General features: G+C 38.1%; 2 protein-coding genes across 4 annotated transcripts in view; one reads left to right on the forward strand and one right to left on the reverse strand.

Moving 5' to 3' along the window:
* Window positions 1–1560: 1560 nt before the first annotated feature.
* The window catches only part of ACP1 (acid phosphatase 1), an 82430-nt gene continuing 64144 nt past the window's right edge, over window positions 1561–19846 (reverse strand). The window contains exons 2-7 of one of the 3 annotated variants that reach the window (XM_075747265.1): window positions 18766–18815; window positions 10143–10216; window positions 9765–9878; window positions 5268–5329; window positions 2842–2947; window positions 1561–1933 (exon numbers count right to left, since the gene is read on the reverse strand). In XM_075747265.1, coding sequence (XP_075603380.1) covers window positions 1856–1933; window positions 2842–2947; window positions 5268–5329; window positions 9765–9878; window positions 10143–10216; window positions 18766–18808 — 477 coding nt within the window. In that variant the 5' untranslated portion in view covers window positions 18809–18815 and the 3' untranslated portion in view covers window positions 1561–1855. Of the gene's footprint in view, window positions 1934–2841; window positions 2948–5267; window positions 5330–9764; window positions 9879–9933; window positions 10048–10142; window positions 10217–18765; window positions 18908–19846 lie in introns of those variants that run through there. The other 2 variants (XM_075747263.1, XM_075747264.1) reach the window with 2 other exon arrangements.
* SH3YL1 (SH3 and SYLF domain containing 1) overlaps window positions 18995–19846 on the forward strand; it is a 51791-nt gene continuing 50939 nt past the window's right edge. The window contains exon 1 of the mRNA XM_075747260.1: window positions 18995–19189. Coding sequence (XP_075603375.1) covers window position 19189 — 1 coding nt within the window. The 5' untranslated portion in view covers window positions 18995–19188. The remainder of the gene's footprint in view (window positions 19190–19846) is intronic.

Here is a 19846-nt window from a genome sequence, read left to right on the forward strand (position 1 = left end):
GTATGATACACAATTTGTGTATTAATCCTATGCTCACCACTTCTCTTGGAACCCAAATAACGGTACTGTGCAATTGTCCTTCCTGAAGGCAATTCCTGTTCTGTATTCTTGTAGTCTACAAATTCTTTTAAAATATCATGGTGCTTTCCTTCCCCTCCTCTAAAAGAAAGCCACTAAGGATAAAATCAATCAATCAGCTTTTTCCTCCCAGTAGAGCTAGTGAATTATTTAGCCAATAGATTACTTGTTGAAAATATACTTCGAGGCTGAAACTTTTAAAATCTGAACCGAATTTAATACAAATAGTTTTGACTTAGTATCACTTTACAGGAAGATTCCTAAGTCTAGTGAAGATAAACACCACCCCCCTTTTATCTTCTGTTACCCCAGCAGCTCAAAGACAAAGATTTAAGGCTTTTAAATCTTAACTTTAATACGCAGGAAACTACAGGTTCAATTCCTAGCCATGAATGGAAAGCACAAACCATCACGTTCTCAGTCTTCTGAGTTATTTTACTTTCACTGGAATATTTTAAATGCTCATTATGGCAGAGATTAACATTAGATCATACCTTAATACTTCCACTTCCGAGGTTAGTGCATAAAACCACAAAACCAATACTAAATAAATAAGGAAGCAAGTTTTACAGATCCAGTTTTACAGATAGTGTGGTACTGCTAGTCCATACCAGTGTTGGTATCAGTCACATTACTGATCTCAGTACATTTATGTTTCTAAGGCAGAAATGAAAGGTGATGTTCAGACAAAAAGGCATGGATCTTTACAAAACCATTCAATTTTTGTTCAAGAGCAGAACTTTGTATTTACTGGCCTTCTGTTAACTTTCTATTACATTACAGATGGACTGTCTTCAAGTTGAACTATACTCTCAGAGAACACTTTTGACAAGCTATTCATTCTCCTGAGTAAATCTGAAAATATTGTCCAACACCAACACAGGAACAGATTATAGCAAATTTCTCATTGGTTATATTGCATGGATTTGAGTATTTCACTACTGTGAGATACAAAATGTACATTTCACATTTAAGCTTTTAAGCTGAACAGTTTTGTCTTCAAAATAAATGCTGTTACATGTACTTGCATCAGTGTGCTAGAAAGTGACAAGCCCAAAGGAAGACTAGCCAGAGAAGTCCTATTAACATAAATCACTATTTCTGAACTTATTCTTAAGTAGTATAAAAATCTATTAGAACAAAAAATATTTCTTCTTTTAATAACTGAGCATTTAAACTGATATAAAAACCCATTTTCACAGGATCGTGATGACAGACACAGAGGTTTTGCTTGCTTAAGCTTTGAAATAGTGCTAAGAGCAATATCTGTCTGGCCGCAAGCAGTTCTTTGAGTCCAGCAGGCTCAATATGAAACACCTTCAGTCCAACGGCTGTCTAACAATACTGAGATGACACGCCTTAGTTAGCACACGTGAAGTATTATCTCACAGACTTCCATTGAAAGTTGATTTAAATTAGCTCACTAAGGGCACAATGAGCAGACCTCCGTTTAGTTAGTACAGCACACAAAGAAGCAAGACGTTACTTTTGCAGTGCTTGCAAGAAAGCACTGGAAGAGTTTACAGATACATTTATTCTGAATGGCATATACTTTATTATTACATCGATGTATGACAAAATGGTTGATCATCTAATCCAGTTACAACTTTCCTATATTTGTTAATCAGATGACACAAAAGCTGAAATATAAAATTAAACTGAAAAAGTTTTGAACCTACTGAGGCATAATTTTACAATTTAAATACATCAATCAAGTAAACCTTACATATTTCAGGGGACGCTAATTATTTTCTTTTAGAAATAAAATGATGAAGCATTAATGAGACTTCTCCAAAAATGCTTTACAGCATCTAAGACACTGCTCGTAAACAGTTTCAAAGTCCTTTTCACTCCCCTAGAAAAAAAAAAGAGGAAAAAGAACGTAAGAATAGCAATACTGGCTCAGACAAAACATTTTTGCAAACTAGTTTCCCGCTGTCAGTAATGGCAAATAACTGACATTAGGGAAGAAAAAGAACAGTATAAATACTTGGTGATAGTTTTTGCATATTTCTCCCTAATTTGAACTTCCTGCAGCTCAATAATTTCCACAGCCAAACCTGTGGCGTTGCACTCAAGAGTCCTGGATGAACTTTCCTTCACAGATTTCTTCCATTCACTTTTTGAGTCTTTATAAGTCTTTTTTTTTTTTTTTCTTTCTTTAACATTCACAGTAACCTGGTATATTGAGTTTCACAGTTTAAGGAAGCACTGTGTAGGGGAAAAAAAAAACCAACTCTCTTTTGAACCTGCTTCCCACTAATGCCACTTGATATTCTCTACTTCTTGGGTAATGAATAGCAATTCCTTATTCATCTTTTCCCATGATATCAAGATTTTCTAGAACCCTGCTGCATCTTCATCCACTTCTTTCCTAAACCGAAGAACCTTAACCTAATTGCTTGCTCTTGGCTGGTATTATTCAACTTCTTTGTCCCTCTCTGTCCATGTCTTTGTCTCTATCTTTCCCGATTACATCCTCTTTGCAAGGAGGCTGACCAACCAGAGCTTCACTCAATATTGAAAATATAGGTGCATTGCATTATTTAAATTCAAGTAACTGTTATAAGCATAAAGACATGTTTTCCCTTCCTAACAAAACAATATAAATTACTGGGATAAGTCATTTAAAAACATATGTTTACACTTGACTCTGTATAACATCAGATTATACATCACATGTCAACGGTGACATCTGGAAAGATCATATACTACACATACACAATTTTTAATCAAGCCACCCAAAGAATTTCTTACACATACATAGTACGGATCTTCAATAATAAGTTGTTTCTGTGGATCATAAGTTCCAAGTAGTTCAATTTTGGCCTTGCAGTCTTTAACTTGGTTGCTTTTCCTTTTCAGATCTCTGTAAAAGAGAAAATAAAATTTTCCCATGAATTTTTCTTCAGAACTTTTTGGCATCAGCATGACATGCTCACGACCGCTTCTAGAGAACACAGGACAATAATATGCATCTGGACTCAGTCAATTCTGTGGACTCTCTGCGCTGCTGCTTGTTTTCATTTGTGTCATGTTGTGTGGAGTTGTTTTTTTAACTGAGAATGGAGGACATATACATAAACTTAATTCAGAGCATAAACATCAGTCAGGCACTTGACCTATAGCTTAACAGAACTTTCGAACAGTAGATTTCTCAACTTTTTCCTCAGATCAATCATTAGTACTTTCAATATCCACCTTTAGCTTGTATTGAACAAAAATAATGAAAATTATCTAGATATTTCTCCAGAAGTATGAGTAAGCTTCTCTCATCTGTTCAAAACCAATGCATTAAATTGGTATGCTGCAAGGTCTCTCAAAACTGCCTCCAACTCATGTGATGTCCTACTACATTCAGTTAACGAAAAATGGTAAATCGGTGAGAAAGATCTGTCTTCTCTTTGACATAATACATTTCATCAGTTATCACATCCTCCTTCCTCTTCATTGCCTCCCATTGATAAAATATACTGGTTTGGGGAGGGTATTTTCCCCATCTACTAACAAATGGCCATCCATGATCCCAAATGCACTTAAAATGTACCTCTCATCTTCAGATTAAAAGCAGCTCAGTACTGTAATTTTCACAATGCTGAACAGCCAAAACATAGTAAATTCTTTTAATAGTACACATTTCCATACCAAATAATTATTTTGCTTACCCAGCATTAAAAAAGGCAAAAACCCCTGAAAATACTTATAGTCATAAGCATAATCAGTTTTAAGAAATTAAATTCTAATTATTAATTCTGATTTAGAAATTATTTTCAGATAGCTTAGAAATAGCAGTGAGACCACAATACTGTTTTTTCTTGACGAAAAATCAGGACTCCTCTATCAAGAAAGAAGTTATTGCTTGAATTTACAGATTTTCAATAAATTCTCTAGCCTTTTATTATTAAAAAAAAAAAGTCCAACCATTTCCTTCAAGGCTTTTGGCATACCACTTAATGAACAGGAGAGGGCCAGGTAGCTCTGGTACTAAGGAAAAGGAATGTCACAAATCTTCCTTTTCTGATACAACAGGCCCTCCATCAACATCTGAAATCAACTTGCCTTCCTAGTGCTATGAATAGGCGTTCCCAGGGAAAAATGGTTGAACTGGGTGCAAGTTTAAGGTGAAACTTAAGTGTAGCAGTAGCAATATCCCTATTATAGTTGTGAATTTTCTTCTGCTCTACGGCTCATACATAAATTGTTAATACAGAAGCAAGTTTCCATTTACGAATTCAAGTGAAAATAGAAGTAAGCCTAGTCACGTCTTTGCCTCACATGCTGCAGTCAAGCCAAGTGTTATATACCCTTCACTCATGCAGGCTGTGTAAGAGAGGTCATTCAACACATTCTAGAAAATTCAACAAAATTATACTTAACTCAGTTAAGTGGTGCTGCTTCTAAAAGTCTTTACATGCCACTAGTATGGTTTTATTTGGGTTTTGTTTTGTTGTTGGTTGTGGTGCTGTGGTTTTGTTTTTTTTTTGTAAAGTTATTTTTAAAAAAAACCAGACAAGTAATAGTCCTTACAAGCACTTTGACACTTGTAGTTATTAAAGCTCAGCCCCTTAACTGAAATCATCAATATGTATGTAATTAAGTAGAAATTTTGCTAATAATATCCAACTTTCCACACTAGGCAGCTACTTCACCAAATCTTTCTAAAACATAAATGGTCTCAAAGATGCACTTAAATAAACAGAACATGGCTAACAGTAACAAACAACATTTCCCCCAGCTAACAACCTTATTTCAGAGCTCAATTTCTACTAAAAAAGAAAAAAAAAAGACCCTCACCATATTTAATCCCTTCCAAGTTTCCACAGTGTCTTTTAGATTCTATGCAATTACAAAAACAGATCACTCTGATCAAGACAGTACGTCCTCATGCTTAACTATACAGGCATCAGCTGCACATCTATAGCACAAAGTATACTGAATTTCCATGTCTTTAATCCTTGAGTGGCATGTATCACACAAATAAACCACTGAATTCTAGCTCATTAAAACTTCTAAGAAGTGAAGAATCCATCTATTAGGATATCATTCACACACACTTATTAAAAAAACCCAAAAATGAAAAAAGCCCAAGACAAGCTAAGCAGTAAAACATGACATCTGTCTTCAAAGTGACTTATGAGACATCACTACAAGTAATCCATATGAATTTGTTCCATTTCTTCATACATTACCTTAGATTGCTCTCATCCATACAAAGTATATAATCAAAGGTCTGGAAATCATCTTTAGTAACCTAGAATTAAAAATATGTGCTTTAGCCTAGAAATTGCATTTGATTTATAAAAAGGGGAAAAAAAGTATTTTCAAATTTTGTAGTTCTGATTTATTAAAAGACACAGGTGGAAAGAATAAAACTGTGTACCTTCAACTTTTACAATAAAAAGTTAAGGCATTTTCAATATACTCTGCCACGATTAGCTATCCATTTCTGCAAGTTTTCCACAAAAATCCCAAGTTACTTATTTTACCAATTATTTTTTTTTAAACATCTCATGCATCAACTTAGAACATCACTACAAGTGACATTTCTAATGCTTTCCAATTACTAAAACTAAAGCAGGTTTCCAGTCATAAAAACCATGCAATAAAAATGTAAACAAATTACTTTCCTGATAGGAAAACAAAAATGTAGGTAACCTGGAATCAGTTGCAATACTTCCTTCCAATCTAGAAATCTGTCACTATACAGAAAAAGATACCAAGTGAAACTCAAACTGAAATATGATGGTATGAGTTACAATCTCTTAAAAACAAATGCATTCGCAGTATTTTAGGCCATATAAGTTGACAAAATTTACAGTATAATGTGAAAAAATCTGCAATCTATTCTACATCTTCCTACCTTCATACCATCTGTTCTTTTTCTTTCCTGTAGTTTACTGACTCCAAAACTTGAATATTTAACTAAGTTCCAAGATCTGAGTTCAGAGTCAGGCAGGCAAACGTTGCAGATAACAGTAGTACTTAAGTTAGCAGTTTATCTGTATTGGAATAGGGTGGCTGCAGATTTTTACCATTATAATTGTATTTTAGTTTACATTTAAGCCTTAGCTTAGGGTAAAATCGTCCCACACCGTGCCCACACTGCACAATATGCTAGTATAAGATATCTGAACCAAGTGTCCATAATAAGGATGACTGGAATAAAATCTATAATGGGTTCTCATTAAGACTGCATTTCAGTCATAGTCCTACGTATAGTATCATAAACAAGAAACTTGGAAAATTTGTTCAGTACAGGTTTTTCTGGCAGGTGTCTCTGAGAAGGATGGACTAGAGAAGTGAGTAAGCAAGTGAACAGATAAAAAGGCAAAACACATTATCCTGTAAGTCAGAGTTTTAACTTGTAAAAATTATTTACATACTTTAAAAAAAGGTTTAGATGGGAAACGCCCCCCAATTATTTCTGTGCAAACAGCAAATACATACTGATTAAGCCCCCATAACAGGGAGTAAGGAAAGACCTACGGAAATTATCACCAAACTAAAGCCATAAATGAAACATTCCACACAGGAGAATGGGGGGGGGGGGGGGGGGGGGCGCATTTGAAAATAAAGGGTTAATGGCGAAAACTAATGTAGACTTGTTTATTTTCACTGTAAAAATATTTGCTGTATTCATGCTGTGCCTTTGACCTACGAAAATATTTTTGCAATGGAAATAGCTCCCTTTTCCTGGCAACACTAAGCAGTACCTCTACGAGCTGCTTCTAATTGCTCTACACAGCTAAACACTGGCCCCTACAAAAATACGCGAGCACAGATTTCTTTGTGGTACAGACATATGTAAGAATAAAATAAAAAAGAGTGAAAAGGAGAAACACACCTGCCACACTTCCCATTCTCTCTGTATACTTCACAACTTGACAGTTCATAGTTCCCCATGAACCAGCACTAACACAGTTGCAAATGCAGCCCTAAAAACAAGATTACTGGCTGACTTGTGCTCTTAAGCCCTACAGTAATATCAGATACAAAAAGCTTAACTAAGCAAACTCCAGTGAACTGAAGACATTCCTCAAAACTATGCAAACTAGAATTTTGGAGGAAGAAATTGAGGACATAAGAATTTATGTACATTTTGAGTAGCAGAGAGCTCAAGTAGTCAACTATGGATGGAACTGCACAGACAACTTTACATTAAAAAAATGCATACAACCATTATTAAAGACCATCAATGGAGAAACACATTGTAATTCCAGTTTATTTGTTTACAGAAGGGAAATCTCCTCTTCTCTGTCTAAAAACCAAAGAGAGGCAGTAGTCCTCAAATTTATCCAGCTGTGAAAGAGTGGTTAATACAACCTTCCTCTAATCTCAATTTCATATTTAAGGCAAATGCACGGTATGAGTCATACAGAAATCAATTTTGGCCTCAGCATGAATAAAAGCAAAACTGATTAATACCTGTTTTGTGCATGAAGACTAAGAGCTTAGAGAATTTCAATGGGTGCGTAAACATATAGCAATCTACCCTCAACTAAAATGTTAACAAACTCTGTATTTTATACATAAATATATACATTTATTTTTATACTTCACTTTTCACTTAAAATTCACTGAAATGATCACTGTATATGATGGTAGGATGTAACCAATCTAACAGTCTCTCTTACATAAATCATTCTGGTAGCATTTATGTCAGTTTTGAATAAAAAAAAAGATACAATCCATGATTATCATAATTATGCACAAAATTACATGAAAGAAAGTGCCTTTCACTAGGTAGGTAACAGTTTTCTACAGGAGTGAAGAGGATAATTGCATGATGTAGTCATCTTATGACAGTATTCCGAAGGCAACAGAAGACAAATCCCTCCTCTCTATTTCTGCAGCTTCAGTATTAAATCTTTCTTAATCTGTTCTGAAACAAGTCACACACAAAATTCTATCCTTGTTTGTGTCTAATAGGGAAACAAATACACTTCCGCTTGTACTAACCTGACCACTCTGAAAAGTCCTATTCTACACTGTAAAGTCCCTCTCTTTCCAGAAGTACTATGAGACCGTACCAGGTCCACTCAGGTTAGAAAGTTAGCAGAGACCATTTGACAGAAGTTTGGAAAAAAAAAAAAAATTAATGCTGGGGTTACACAGTTAACATCGATACAAAATTAAGAGTTACCTGTAGTTTAGGGATTTGAAATTTTTTCTTAATAAAGGAAACTGCTTGTACTGGGATGACAAATTTTCATTATTAGTCTTTCATTTTATTGTCTCATTCTTGTAATTTTCTCTCCCGTATATGTAACGCCTTACCCTCTTCTGCTTTAAAAATCACTTCATTTGCCAGAATACATAAGCAAATGTCTTCATTAAAGTTTTCTTTCCCTCTCTGACAAAGGAGGATATATAGATTTGGTTCAAGGCAGAGGATCAACTGGGTTTGGATGCCTTGCTTTAGTTTAACTGCTCATAAACCACTCTAGTAATACACAAGAACAGTTCCTGAGTTCCCAAGGTTTATCTTTTAAGAATACAAACACGTTACACTACTGTGACTGAAATACTGACTGATTAGTTTCAGTACTATTTAGCTTGTATAATGATAAATAATGCTGTTTGTAAGCACTGATAAATAGTAAATCCAGAACTTGTAAAAGGAAAAGATCACAACAGACTTTTTCTAGTATTCTGATAGTAAAACATTTGAAAATCTGAAACAATGTTGTGCTCAGTCCTGTTTGTCGTCTTACGTAACTGAGATTAGCATCAGGAGAGGTCAGCAGAGGGCAACTGACTAATTGAGGGAATTTATTTTAAAAAGTTAAAAAACTAAACATGTAGTCTTTGAAAGTAAAGAAGGTAAATATGACCTCAGTAAGGTCTAGTAAAATTCTGAAGGGAACAGAAATGGAAGATAGTAAGACTACTTGATCTCTTTGTCAGTACAAGAACTAGTGGCATAAACTCAAGCTACGTAAAGGTCAAGCCCTAAAGGAGTATCTCATATCCAGAGAATAGTTAACTGAAGTAAGTTATGTGCATTTATTTGAGTGTCTGAATGATTTAAATAGATGCAGACACATTTATTTCCAATCTCGCTGGAATGCAGCATGGAAATACACATTCTTTTGTTAATGACAACAGAGATGAGTTTCGGTAAAACTTAGATGACTTTACTAAGTGACAAACCTGTCTCTGACTTAAGAATGCTTCAAGGATACATTTTCCTCTGAATTTGCCACCAACTGTGCTACTAATCTTGGGTTTGAGTGCCCTCATTCTAATTTAGCACTCTAATTTTTTTTGAAAAGACCTTCATGCAATAACAGAAGCTTTTTGTGATGGGTGAACAGGTATTGTACCTGCTAAACAATAAAAAAAAAATTCTTGCTGAAAGAAGCATCACAGATTGCTAGAGTTAGCCAATTTTTAAAAAGTATTAAAAAAATATTTCAGAAAAATGCCCAAAATACTAAACATTTGGAGGTAGGATTTTTCTATAATGCAGAAATGGCTTCATTTCCTAGTTATACTTCCAATGAAGCTTAACAACAAGAAACTCACTAACCTCAGCTAGAAGAGCTAGGCCACTTGGACAAATTGCACATAGTATTTATTACTTAATGCTTAACCATGAACGGTCAAATGACTTCTGTGCTTGTAATGGTTATGGCTAAGCAAAGCATGGGTACGAATAAGAAAGAAAATATACTCTCTTCTACCTGCCGTGCTTTATGTGCTGTCTCAATGCCATGATTTCTTAGACAGCTTAAAGCCCTTGCATCTGGGGAGCGCCCCACGTTCCAGTCTGAAACAGCAGCACTGTCTGTCATCCACTGTAACAACAAAACAAATACACACACATATTTAAAGAAAATTAAAGTACAGTACCTGCCTGGCAATATGATTCATGGTAATGCCATGCTTCTTCATGCAAGTCTGTCCTCGATAGTCAGGAGGGCTTCCTATTTCATAGGTAGATGTCGCTGCACTGTCTATCCTCCACTACAGAAAGACAAATTTATATTTTTATGTCTCCTTTATACTAGCTGGCTACGAGACAGTTATTTCTTAGGCAGGAACACAAATAAACAGCTTACCTTATTTTCAACCTTTTCATCAGTTACAAGTTTTCTAAAAACTGCTTCAGCTATTGGAGAGCGACAAATGTTTCCTATAGAAACAGGAGATTAAAGAGAAACTTCAGACAAAAAAAAAAAACCCAAAAAAATCAATAACTGGATTTGTCAGCACAGATTTTTATTTACTTAGGTAGAACATGGTTTGCTTATGTTGTTATAATCCAAGAGATTCTGCAAGGGTGGAAAGCCAGACTCCTGCACGTGTGTTTGGGCAATCTCCAGTATCAATACAGGCTGGGGGATGACAGGATTGAGACCAATCTTGTGGAGAAGGACTTGGGGATACCAGTGGGTGAAGAATTGGACACGAGCTGGCAACGTGCGCTCACAGCCCAGAAAGCCAACCGTGTCCTGGGCTGCATCAAAAGAGGTGTGACCAGCAGGTCGAGGGAGTTGATTCTGCTGGTGAGACCCCACCTGGAGTATTGCGTTCAGCTCTGGGGTCCCCAGTACAGGAAAGACATGGACCTGTTGGAGTGGGTCCAGAGGAGGGCTGGAACACCTCTGAATGAGAATTGGGGTTGTGCAGCTTGGAGAAGAGGACTGGGGAGATCTTATTTGCAGCCTTTCTACATATAAAGGGGGCTGCAGCAAGTAGACAAGGGGGAACGGTTTTAAACTGAAAGAAGGTAGATTTAGATTAGGTATTGGGAAGAAATTCTTTACTGTTAGAGTGGTGAGGCACTGGAACAGGTTGCCCAGAGAGGCTGTCGATGCCCCATCTCCGGAAGTGTTCAAGGCCAGGTTGGATGGGGCTTTGGGCAATCTGGTCCTGTGGAGGGTGTTCCTGCCCATGGCAGGGGGGCTGGAATTAGGGGGTTGGAACTTTGAGGTCCCTTCCAACCCAAACCATTTCATGATTCTGTACTATCCATCAGCCTCCTGAAATGCGTATTATTATATGAAAAGATATAACTTATTAAAATAAATAGGAAGAATATTGTATAAGCACATTGCTCTTCTCCACAAAGAACCTGTGATCGCAGAAGACCAGGCAAAATTACGGAATTTAAATGGCAGCAAATCACCTTTATCTTCAAATCTTCCTACACACTGGCAAATTTCAACTAATGCTTTACTGGAGAATCATTAATATTTTCCTGAAGTATTTACATTACTACCTGTTAACAGTTAACAAAAACTCTTGGGACAGTTCCAAAACACAGCCATGACCACTATGGAACCAATGTAGTGAAATGGCTGAACAACCTGTAGTAGAAATGCTCTTGAAGTCACTGCAGGTCAAACTAAACCCTCATCAAAAGCAGCTTCCAGATACCAATTCCAAAACTCCCAAAAAGAAACCAATTACACAAGCTCTAAAAAAACACCTCAGGAAAAGAAATTTTCCAAATTTTTTTTGGTCCAAAATATGGAGGATTAGGAATAAAATGTAACTGATGGCAAAGCTGAAGTGCTGTCAATCAGCCAACAAACAGTCACTTAGCCTCATTTTCATGCCTATATTTTCAAACAAAATATCAAAGTAGATACTTCACTGCTAGAGAGAAAGAAGCTGCTATGATCTGGGCATTTAATAATTTGCTGTCAATCATGCCAACTATTAAAAAAAAAAAAACACACCAGGAAGTGAATCACTGAAGTTAATACCAATTTGTTGTCAAAATTTTAGAGAACATCAAATCACCAAATGACCAAAAGGAACTGGCTGACCACTGAGAAACTGATCTTGCTGAAACATTAAGTAAATTTTGATGGCAGTAGATCTTCTTCCAGGAGAAAACATACTATTTCCTTTGTTTGAACTAGTTTATTCCAAGCAGAGAAACTAAATTGGTCTTGGAAGAAAAATAAAGCCGGAAAAAAACTGGTTTTATTTATAAAGTGAGAAAACAGGTTAGTACTTATAAATGAGAAAAAAAAATAAAGAATATGGTAATAAATTAAAAAATAAATCTTGCTTCTTTAATATAGAGTAAGCAAGTTAAGCATTAAACAATATATTTGAATAGTAAACAAAGGGAACACGGTAACATACAGCATAAGACAGAAAAATAACAGAATCATAGAAAATAACTTTCATAATCATTGAGCCAAATCCTTTGATATTGCAGGCATGTACAGCATCACTTCTCTTATAAACACATCAAGCTTTCTTTTAAAAAGCATCATCTATCTTAAAAGGCTATTCCAGATACTCATTTCCTGTGCTAGCCAGAAACCTTCCAACTCCCACTTAATATTTATTCTTGGAAGTCTATGCTCATCTGATCTTGTTTAACATCTCTGTGTCTTAAAAAGTTTTCTTTCCTTCAACGGATACAGAACCCTTGTCAAGTGTAACTGTGCTGAACTAAACAAACCAAGCTCCCATTCTCCTCATGAAATTAACTGACCCTTATCTAATCACTCCAGTTAAGCCAACTCTATACTTGTTCTAATTTGAATTTGTTTTTCTTGAATAAAAAGAAAACCACAGACTACACTTCAGGAAAAGTTTTCATCGATTTGTTTTATTTAAAAAAAGTCTGAAATATTTACTTAGCTCTTTTGAAAATAACCTACCACAATCACATCTGACTCCTTCACGAGTATCAAATTTGCGATCATAATCCCCTACTTCTAATTTGTCCATTCTCTCTTTCTCTGTTGCTTCAAACAGCTGACCTTTAAGTTTTCTTTCTAAACTATTAAATTCTGTTTCCATTAGACCAGCTGCTGACGCCATCCACTTCTTGTACAATATTTTTCCTCTGTATGAATGGTCCCACACAACTGTACATGAACAGTAAGTTTCATTACTACACTCAAAATTTCAGTAATAAGCAATGATTAATACTATTGGTCCTACTAATTCATTAACTACCTCCCAGAATTTCAAAATGGTACTTCTGAAATAAATCCTTTGTGGCTTTTTCTATTTAACCTTCTGTTTTACCTGGATTGAATGACTTGTTCCAAATTTTCACTCTTGTGTAACCTGCTCACTACTTAAAATAAATGCAATAGATGTTATCTTTGAAGATATATCAAATATCATGATGAATGGCACCATGATCACTCACTGATTAAATATATTAACCACTTCTAGCAATAACTAAAAACTGCAGTTACATTCTTTTTGTAACGAACATGTAACCTAGTTTGTGACTTAAAAATTAATGTCTTCCATGATGAAGCTTTCCAGTTATTACCAGAGATATTAACACTATTACGGAACTGCAATCACCATTCAAATCAATTCTTGGGGACTATGGACAGAATCCCAGAACTGATTGCATAGAAGCTTTTATCTCTGCATACTCTATAATATTATTTTCATCCTAACCAACTCTGTTCAGCCATGCTATTCCTTGCAACTGTTACTGTTCATCTCATCATTAACGTAAAGCCCTATCTTATCTCACTGACATATGCAAACTTCAATCCTTGTCTTCCAGTCATCATCCCTTTTCCACTATAATTTCTATCCTTCATGCCCAGTTTTACATCCCACACATCTTTCCAGGCTTTGTTGAGGTTCCTCACAGGTGCACAGTATTTCCTAATTTACGGATTGACAGCCATACTTGAGGAATGAAGGGGGAAATCTCACAGAAAGATTCCTCCTTGGACTTGAACCATATTTTCCTTAAAAGTTATCGAAACCTTGTCTTTGCTACCTCTCCTCCTCTTGTGATCCTTTCTTCTTTGTTGTATTTCTGACTAATCTGATCATGCTCCTTTTATGTAGAGGGGAACAGTATTAAAGTTCTCTGAATCTCCATCTTCTCTCTTCATTTTTTAAATTTCAAGCTCTTTAAGTTGTAGTGACATTGTCAATCATAGAAAACTAGTACCCAAGGTACCCACACAGAGTCTGCCCATTGAAATAAATCCTACAAACTTCTCCAAATATGATGATTCAAGGATAAGAGACTTACATTTCAATCATAGAATCAGTACTGGAACCATTTGTTGGTCACTTTTACAGAGTCATGCTTTCTCACTCATTTTCTAGGGACAAGGACTCCACTGATGGCTATCCAAGCCAATGCTTAATTTTTTGAGTTCTTACTCCAGTCTGTGCATTAATCTTTAACCTATTCCCATACAGTAATGAAGTGTTGCTTCTGACAGGAAAGACAACTTGAATTCATTTCACACTCAGGTCCATAGCTCATCTCTACGTACTGCTGATCTAATAATCTATTCCCTTAACCATTTTTGTGTCTTCATTGTTCCTTATTCAGCTTTTTAACTCTTTCAGACCTTTCCAAATGCAAATAGATGATTTTCTCTTCTTCATTTTTCTGTCTGCTGTTTGTAACAGAAGTTTTACTAGCTTTCATCCTCTCACATTTAAAAACCTGCTTTTAACTCTACTTATCCTTCCATGCATAGTCAGTTCATCTGAGTGACTGTAATACTGCTTCCCAGTATCATCTGAACCATCCATCCGGTCCCCTTCATAAGCAAGTGTTCAAAACTTAGTACTCACTCTATTCCATTCCGTATTCAAATTCCCATCTGAACTTCATCATGATTCCTAGGTCTTTTCAGTTAAGTCTATTTTGTCACACTCAGCATTCAGTTAGCTTTCTAAGGGACCATTCAAGGCTCTGATTTTAGTCCAGATTCCCTGGCATTTCTATTCACAATTTCATCGAATACTTACATTCTTTATCTGAAATACCCAAGTATATAGCTACCTAAATGACATCATCTAACTTCCATACGTTCCCCCACTACCAACACAGTGGGATTTCTCTCAGAAGTTGAATCTTACCATATGTTTGCACGTATATACATCATAGAACAGTTTGGGTTGGAAGGGACCTCAAACATCACCTAGTTCCAACACCCCTGCTGCGGGCAGGGATACCCTCCACTAGACCACGTTGCCCAAAGCCCCATCCAACCTGGCCTTGAACACTTCCAGGGATGGGGCATCCACAACCTCTCCAGGCAACCTGTTTCAGTGTCTCATCACCCTCATAGTAAAGAATTTTTTCATTGTATCTAATCTTAACCTACCCTCCTTCAGCTTAGAGCCATTACCCCTTGTCCTATCACTACGTGCCCTTATAAACAGTCCCTCTCCAGCTTTCTTGTAGATACTCAGGTACTGGAAGGCTGCAATAAGGTCTCCCTGGAGCCTTCTCTTCTCCAGGCTGAACAACCCTTGCTCTCTCAGCCTGTCCTCATAGGAGAGGTGCTCCAGCCCTCTGATCATCTCTGTGGCCCTCCTCTGGACTCACTTCAAGAGCTCCATGTCCATCTTATTTGGGGGCCCCAGAGTGAAGCAGAACTCAATTTTGGCTCAAGATATCTACATTGGGATGTCTATAGGAGCACTAGGCTTCAAAGTCCCTCACCAGCCAAGGTTTAGTTGATGTAATCAATGTCAATAGCAATATGACTTGCCAGGATTCATGGTAGTCAAACCATCAACTAATTAGCTGAATGTTCACATTTTAAAGCTCTTTCCCTGCAGCAAGATTAATTATACTGAGTTAACAACTACTGGAACATTATGCCTTCCCAGCAGCCTGAAGGTTCCCCAGTAAAAAGAAAAGTTTTCAACACATAAACATCTACTCAGAACAATCAGGCTCTTAACATTTTTAGCATATCTTATTTTCCAATTCCAAGATTGCTTTTACAACCATGCTTTCAACTCTCTAGTTCTGCATCATTCTGAAACAAAGATTAAACAAGGCATTGTTTTCTTACAGCTATCTCACCAATGCTGCACAAAAGCAAGGTGTTTTCCTTATGTTTATCTAACATTCTCTTCTTTATCCAAAAAAAGGCATTAGTTCTTTTTGTCAGCTTGCTAAGAAGCCTCATTACAGCAGCTGTTTTCCATGACTTCTTCAATGTCTTATCCAAGCTATTAATTTCCCATTCTGCAGCTATAAATGGTGTTTTGTCTCATGAAGCCTAGTATTTGGCTTTATCTAAATGCATATAATGGATTGTGACAACTGAACTAGGAAACTGAAATCAATTTTCTGAGGACACAGCCAAAACCACTTTGCTTACTGTTCACCTGTGTTACAACTGTTCCTCCATACATGGAGGAGATCAGTAAGCCAGTGCCTGGTCTAAGATGCCCATGCAGCTTGTTATGTTATAGTGGACAAGTCATCAGAGAAAAAGAGGCTGACTTATGTAACACAGCATCATATTAAGCTCATTTCTGGAGCTGAACCATTAATTAGTGAGCTACGTAAGTGTAAAAAGAGCAAACTGCATTTTGGTTCACCTCCAGTTTTAATTACTTCTTTGCCTTAAATGAAAAAAAAAAATTATTTGCTGGTGTCTTTTCATATACTGTAATTACATATGTTGTGCTGGGTGCTTCATTTATTTCTCAGTGATGAGGAACCCTTATCATTAACGTAGTTATGCACATTAACTAGATTGTATTTTGTTGTGTAATGAATATCTGCTTATCAATTCAAACAAAGAACACAGTCAATAGATATTTCAGTAATAGTTTTCTTTCAAAATAACAAAAAAAGAAAATTTAATTTGTGATGAAGGCTTGTACTTTTGGGGATCAGAATTCAACCAGAATTAATGTGCTTTATTAATCAGCACAGAATACTACAAATAAATGCAGTTCTAGATATCTGATGTAAACATCAGAACATATTACACAAAACTAAACTATTGTTTAGTACTCTTTTCAGCAATAACCATAGGTATTATTTCTAATAAAATTTAAGAGGAAAAAAGTCTATTAAGGCCTAAGTATCACTCTTCAAGACTAATAAAAAAATTAAACAAACTTAAAAGCAGGAAAAGAAACAAGTTGCCTTCAAAACTTCACTGAAAAGAGTATATATTTGACTGGAAAAAAAAAGAAGTGCTTGTCATGTCAATTAGATTTTGTGTCACACACCACATACCATTATGGTTATTTTTTTATAACCCAGTAACACAGAAGAGGAAATTTACAACATTTGTTTACAACATTTGTTTAAAAAAATCCATCCCATTAACATCTGTCTTAACTTATTCACCCTTTCCTCAAGCTTAATATTAGTAATTTCACTTCATACTTAAATTATTACATTATCTTCCACTAATAACAGTTCATCAGAGACTCAACTGGATTAGGAACTTCTTACAGTGCAAATCACCACCATGGGTTTACAGACCCATAGATACATACAAGTCATGTCGTGAAGATTATTACTGCCTTTAGAACATAGTGTTTGGAAAGAAGGATGCATACTAATTAGATGGGTTTTCACAAAAATGTTTGTCTAGGCCACTGGCTACCAAACATACAGCAACTGATAATGCCTTACTAAAGAATGTTTTCCCTAAATTATTATTAGGAGCTGATTTTACTCTAAGGTAAACATCAGAACATATTACACAAAACTAAACTCCTGTTTTGCTATTCAATTAATCTGCATTTCTCCTATTACAACAGAAAAGCAGATAACAAACCCCCCCCCATTAAGCAATGGTTTTGTAACAAAACTGGCAAAATACCAGGGATTAACAGGGATCAACTCTCAGCACATAAGTAAGATTATAAGGGCTATGAAGCAGGTAATGCTAAAAGCCCTCCTACATCAAAGAGCCATCGAGCTTGTTATCCCCAAAAGCGTGCAGAAGCAGATGTTTAGAGAAAGCATGTACAAAACACAGCACGGCCCTGTAATCCATCTAGTCAAGTAGCAATTTGTTGGTTGTGAAGATGCAGATCATCTTGCTTATCAGTAATCAATTGTCTTAAGCTTCAGGAAAGCATCCAAACCCCTTCGGATCCCATTTACACTTGTTTTCCATGACTTCTCATGACATGAGATTGCCAAATTAAACACAGAAAAATATCTTTTTTTTTAAAAAAAAAGTTTCCTAGTTCTTCATTTATGTAGCCCTTCAGAAAAGTCTTGTTCTTTTCACTCCATTTCATGATAACCATAATTTCATAGATCAAAATAATCTCCACCAAGTTCTTTTTCTTACTTAAACACCTAATATATTTTCCCTCTTCTTACAGAGACTGCTCCACTAACTTCAGTCATTCTTATCACCGTTTTGTCTCCCTTTTTAACACCAGGTGCTCAGAACTGCAGAGCAGGTCCATGAGGCCATGTGACGTGCGGACACTTGGCTGGCGGGGTCTCCGTTCCCTCCTTGCTGTGCTAAAAGCTAAGCACTGAGCAGCCCGTTTCAGAAAGCTATTCATAACCACCACCCAGTGCTGCTCTGGAGGAGCAGTGGTTAATTCAGAGCTCACGTTGGTTAATGCATATCTAGAAGCCGCTCTTCCCCACACATAACCTTCGTGTTTACCAACACTGGATTTCACGTGTTATTTCCTACTGATTACTCCGACCTATCACAAAGACAAACGGGAAGGAGATGGGATACTGCTTTGTGCCCTCCTCAGCCACTACTCCGGCCCTTCCCGAGAAGGCAGACATCCCCAGAGCCACCTCGGGCGGGACGCCTGCGGCTACCGGGGCAGGCCTACGCGCAACCCCACCGGGCGGGACCGTTCCCGCGGCAGCCGCCTCACGGCGCTCCCTACACCCCCGCCCGGTACCCCCACCCGAGAGCGGCAGGAGGAGAACGGGAGAAGACCCGTCTCTCCCCTCGGCACGCTCACCCAAGCACACGAAGAGCACCGACTTCACCTCCCCGGCCGCCATCTTCGCTCGGAGCCACCCAGCCACCCAAGAAAGGGGCCTTTCCAGCTGTCGTGCTGCTTGCGCCTCACTTTACGGCACCGGCCGCTACAGCCGGCTACATTTTTTGCCTGATTTGAGAAAAAAAAAAGGGCGAACCGTGAAACTCTGCCAAGCACAAGTGTATGCGCTGGGGGGACGGGGCGGGACACGGGACAGGACGGTGTCGCACGCGTGCGTGGGGCGGCACGCAGGCGGTTGGCGGCCGCCTCGGCCCCGCCCGCCTCACCTGCGGCAGGTGCGCGGCTCGGCGGGGCCGCCCCGGCGCGGCCCAGTGTGGCGGTGGCGGCGGTGGCGAGGAGAAGCGAAGCGAGGCGAGGAGAGGGTGTCTGGGCTCGGGCAGGAGTGAGTATCCCCGCGGGGGGGCAGGAGGGTTCCTCAGTGGGGGAACCTCGGCGGGGAGCTCCCGTGCTCGGCCGCCGCCGGGGCTTCCCCCGCTGAGGCGGCGGCCCGGTACGTTCTGCCTTCCTCTTCCTTCTCCTCCTCCCGGGCGGCCGGCCGTCTGCCCGGCGAGCCGCTGGGGTGGGCATGGCGGGGGGGGGGGGGGTTAAGCCGCCCGCCTCCCCTGTCGCTGCAGAAGGCACGTAGAGGGGCGCGACGAGGCAGGTCGGCCCTTGGCGGTGGGTCTCTGCTGCGCCGAGCCGGTCGGGTTCTCACCGCAGACTGTGCAAACGTGCTTTTACACTGCGAGCAATGCTTGGTTTTGCCATTAATTTCCCTTCTCCCCCAACGTTGCGGAATGTGGTGGTGCATCCTCCAAGTAGAAATTTAAGAAGCGTCGAATACAGCGTTGGCCGCACCAGGCTGCTGGTCAAGCTGAGCATATGCGCTCTTCGTTTTGCAGAAGAGCTTGGGTAATTTTTTATTTTATTTTTTTTATTTGTATCTGGCTTCATTTGTTGGGCTGTCCCGTGTACCTGGCTGGGTTTTGTAACGCTGGCCGCCAGCCCCGCGATGGCAGGGTGCGGCTGGGACTGGATTCCTCTGCTGCTTTTAAGACTT

This window comes from Balearica regulorum, chromosome 3 (assembly GCF_011004875.1).
Source record: "Balearica regulorum gibbericeps isolate bBalReg1 chromosome 3, bBalReg1.pri, whole genome shotgun sequence".
Taxonomy (NCBI): domain Eukaryota; kingdom Metazoa; phylum Chordata; class Aves; order Gruiformes; family Gruidae; genus Balearica; species Balearica regulorum.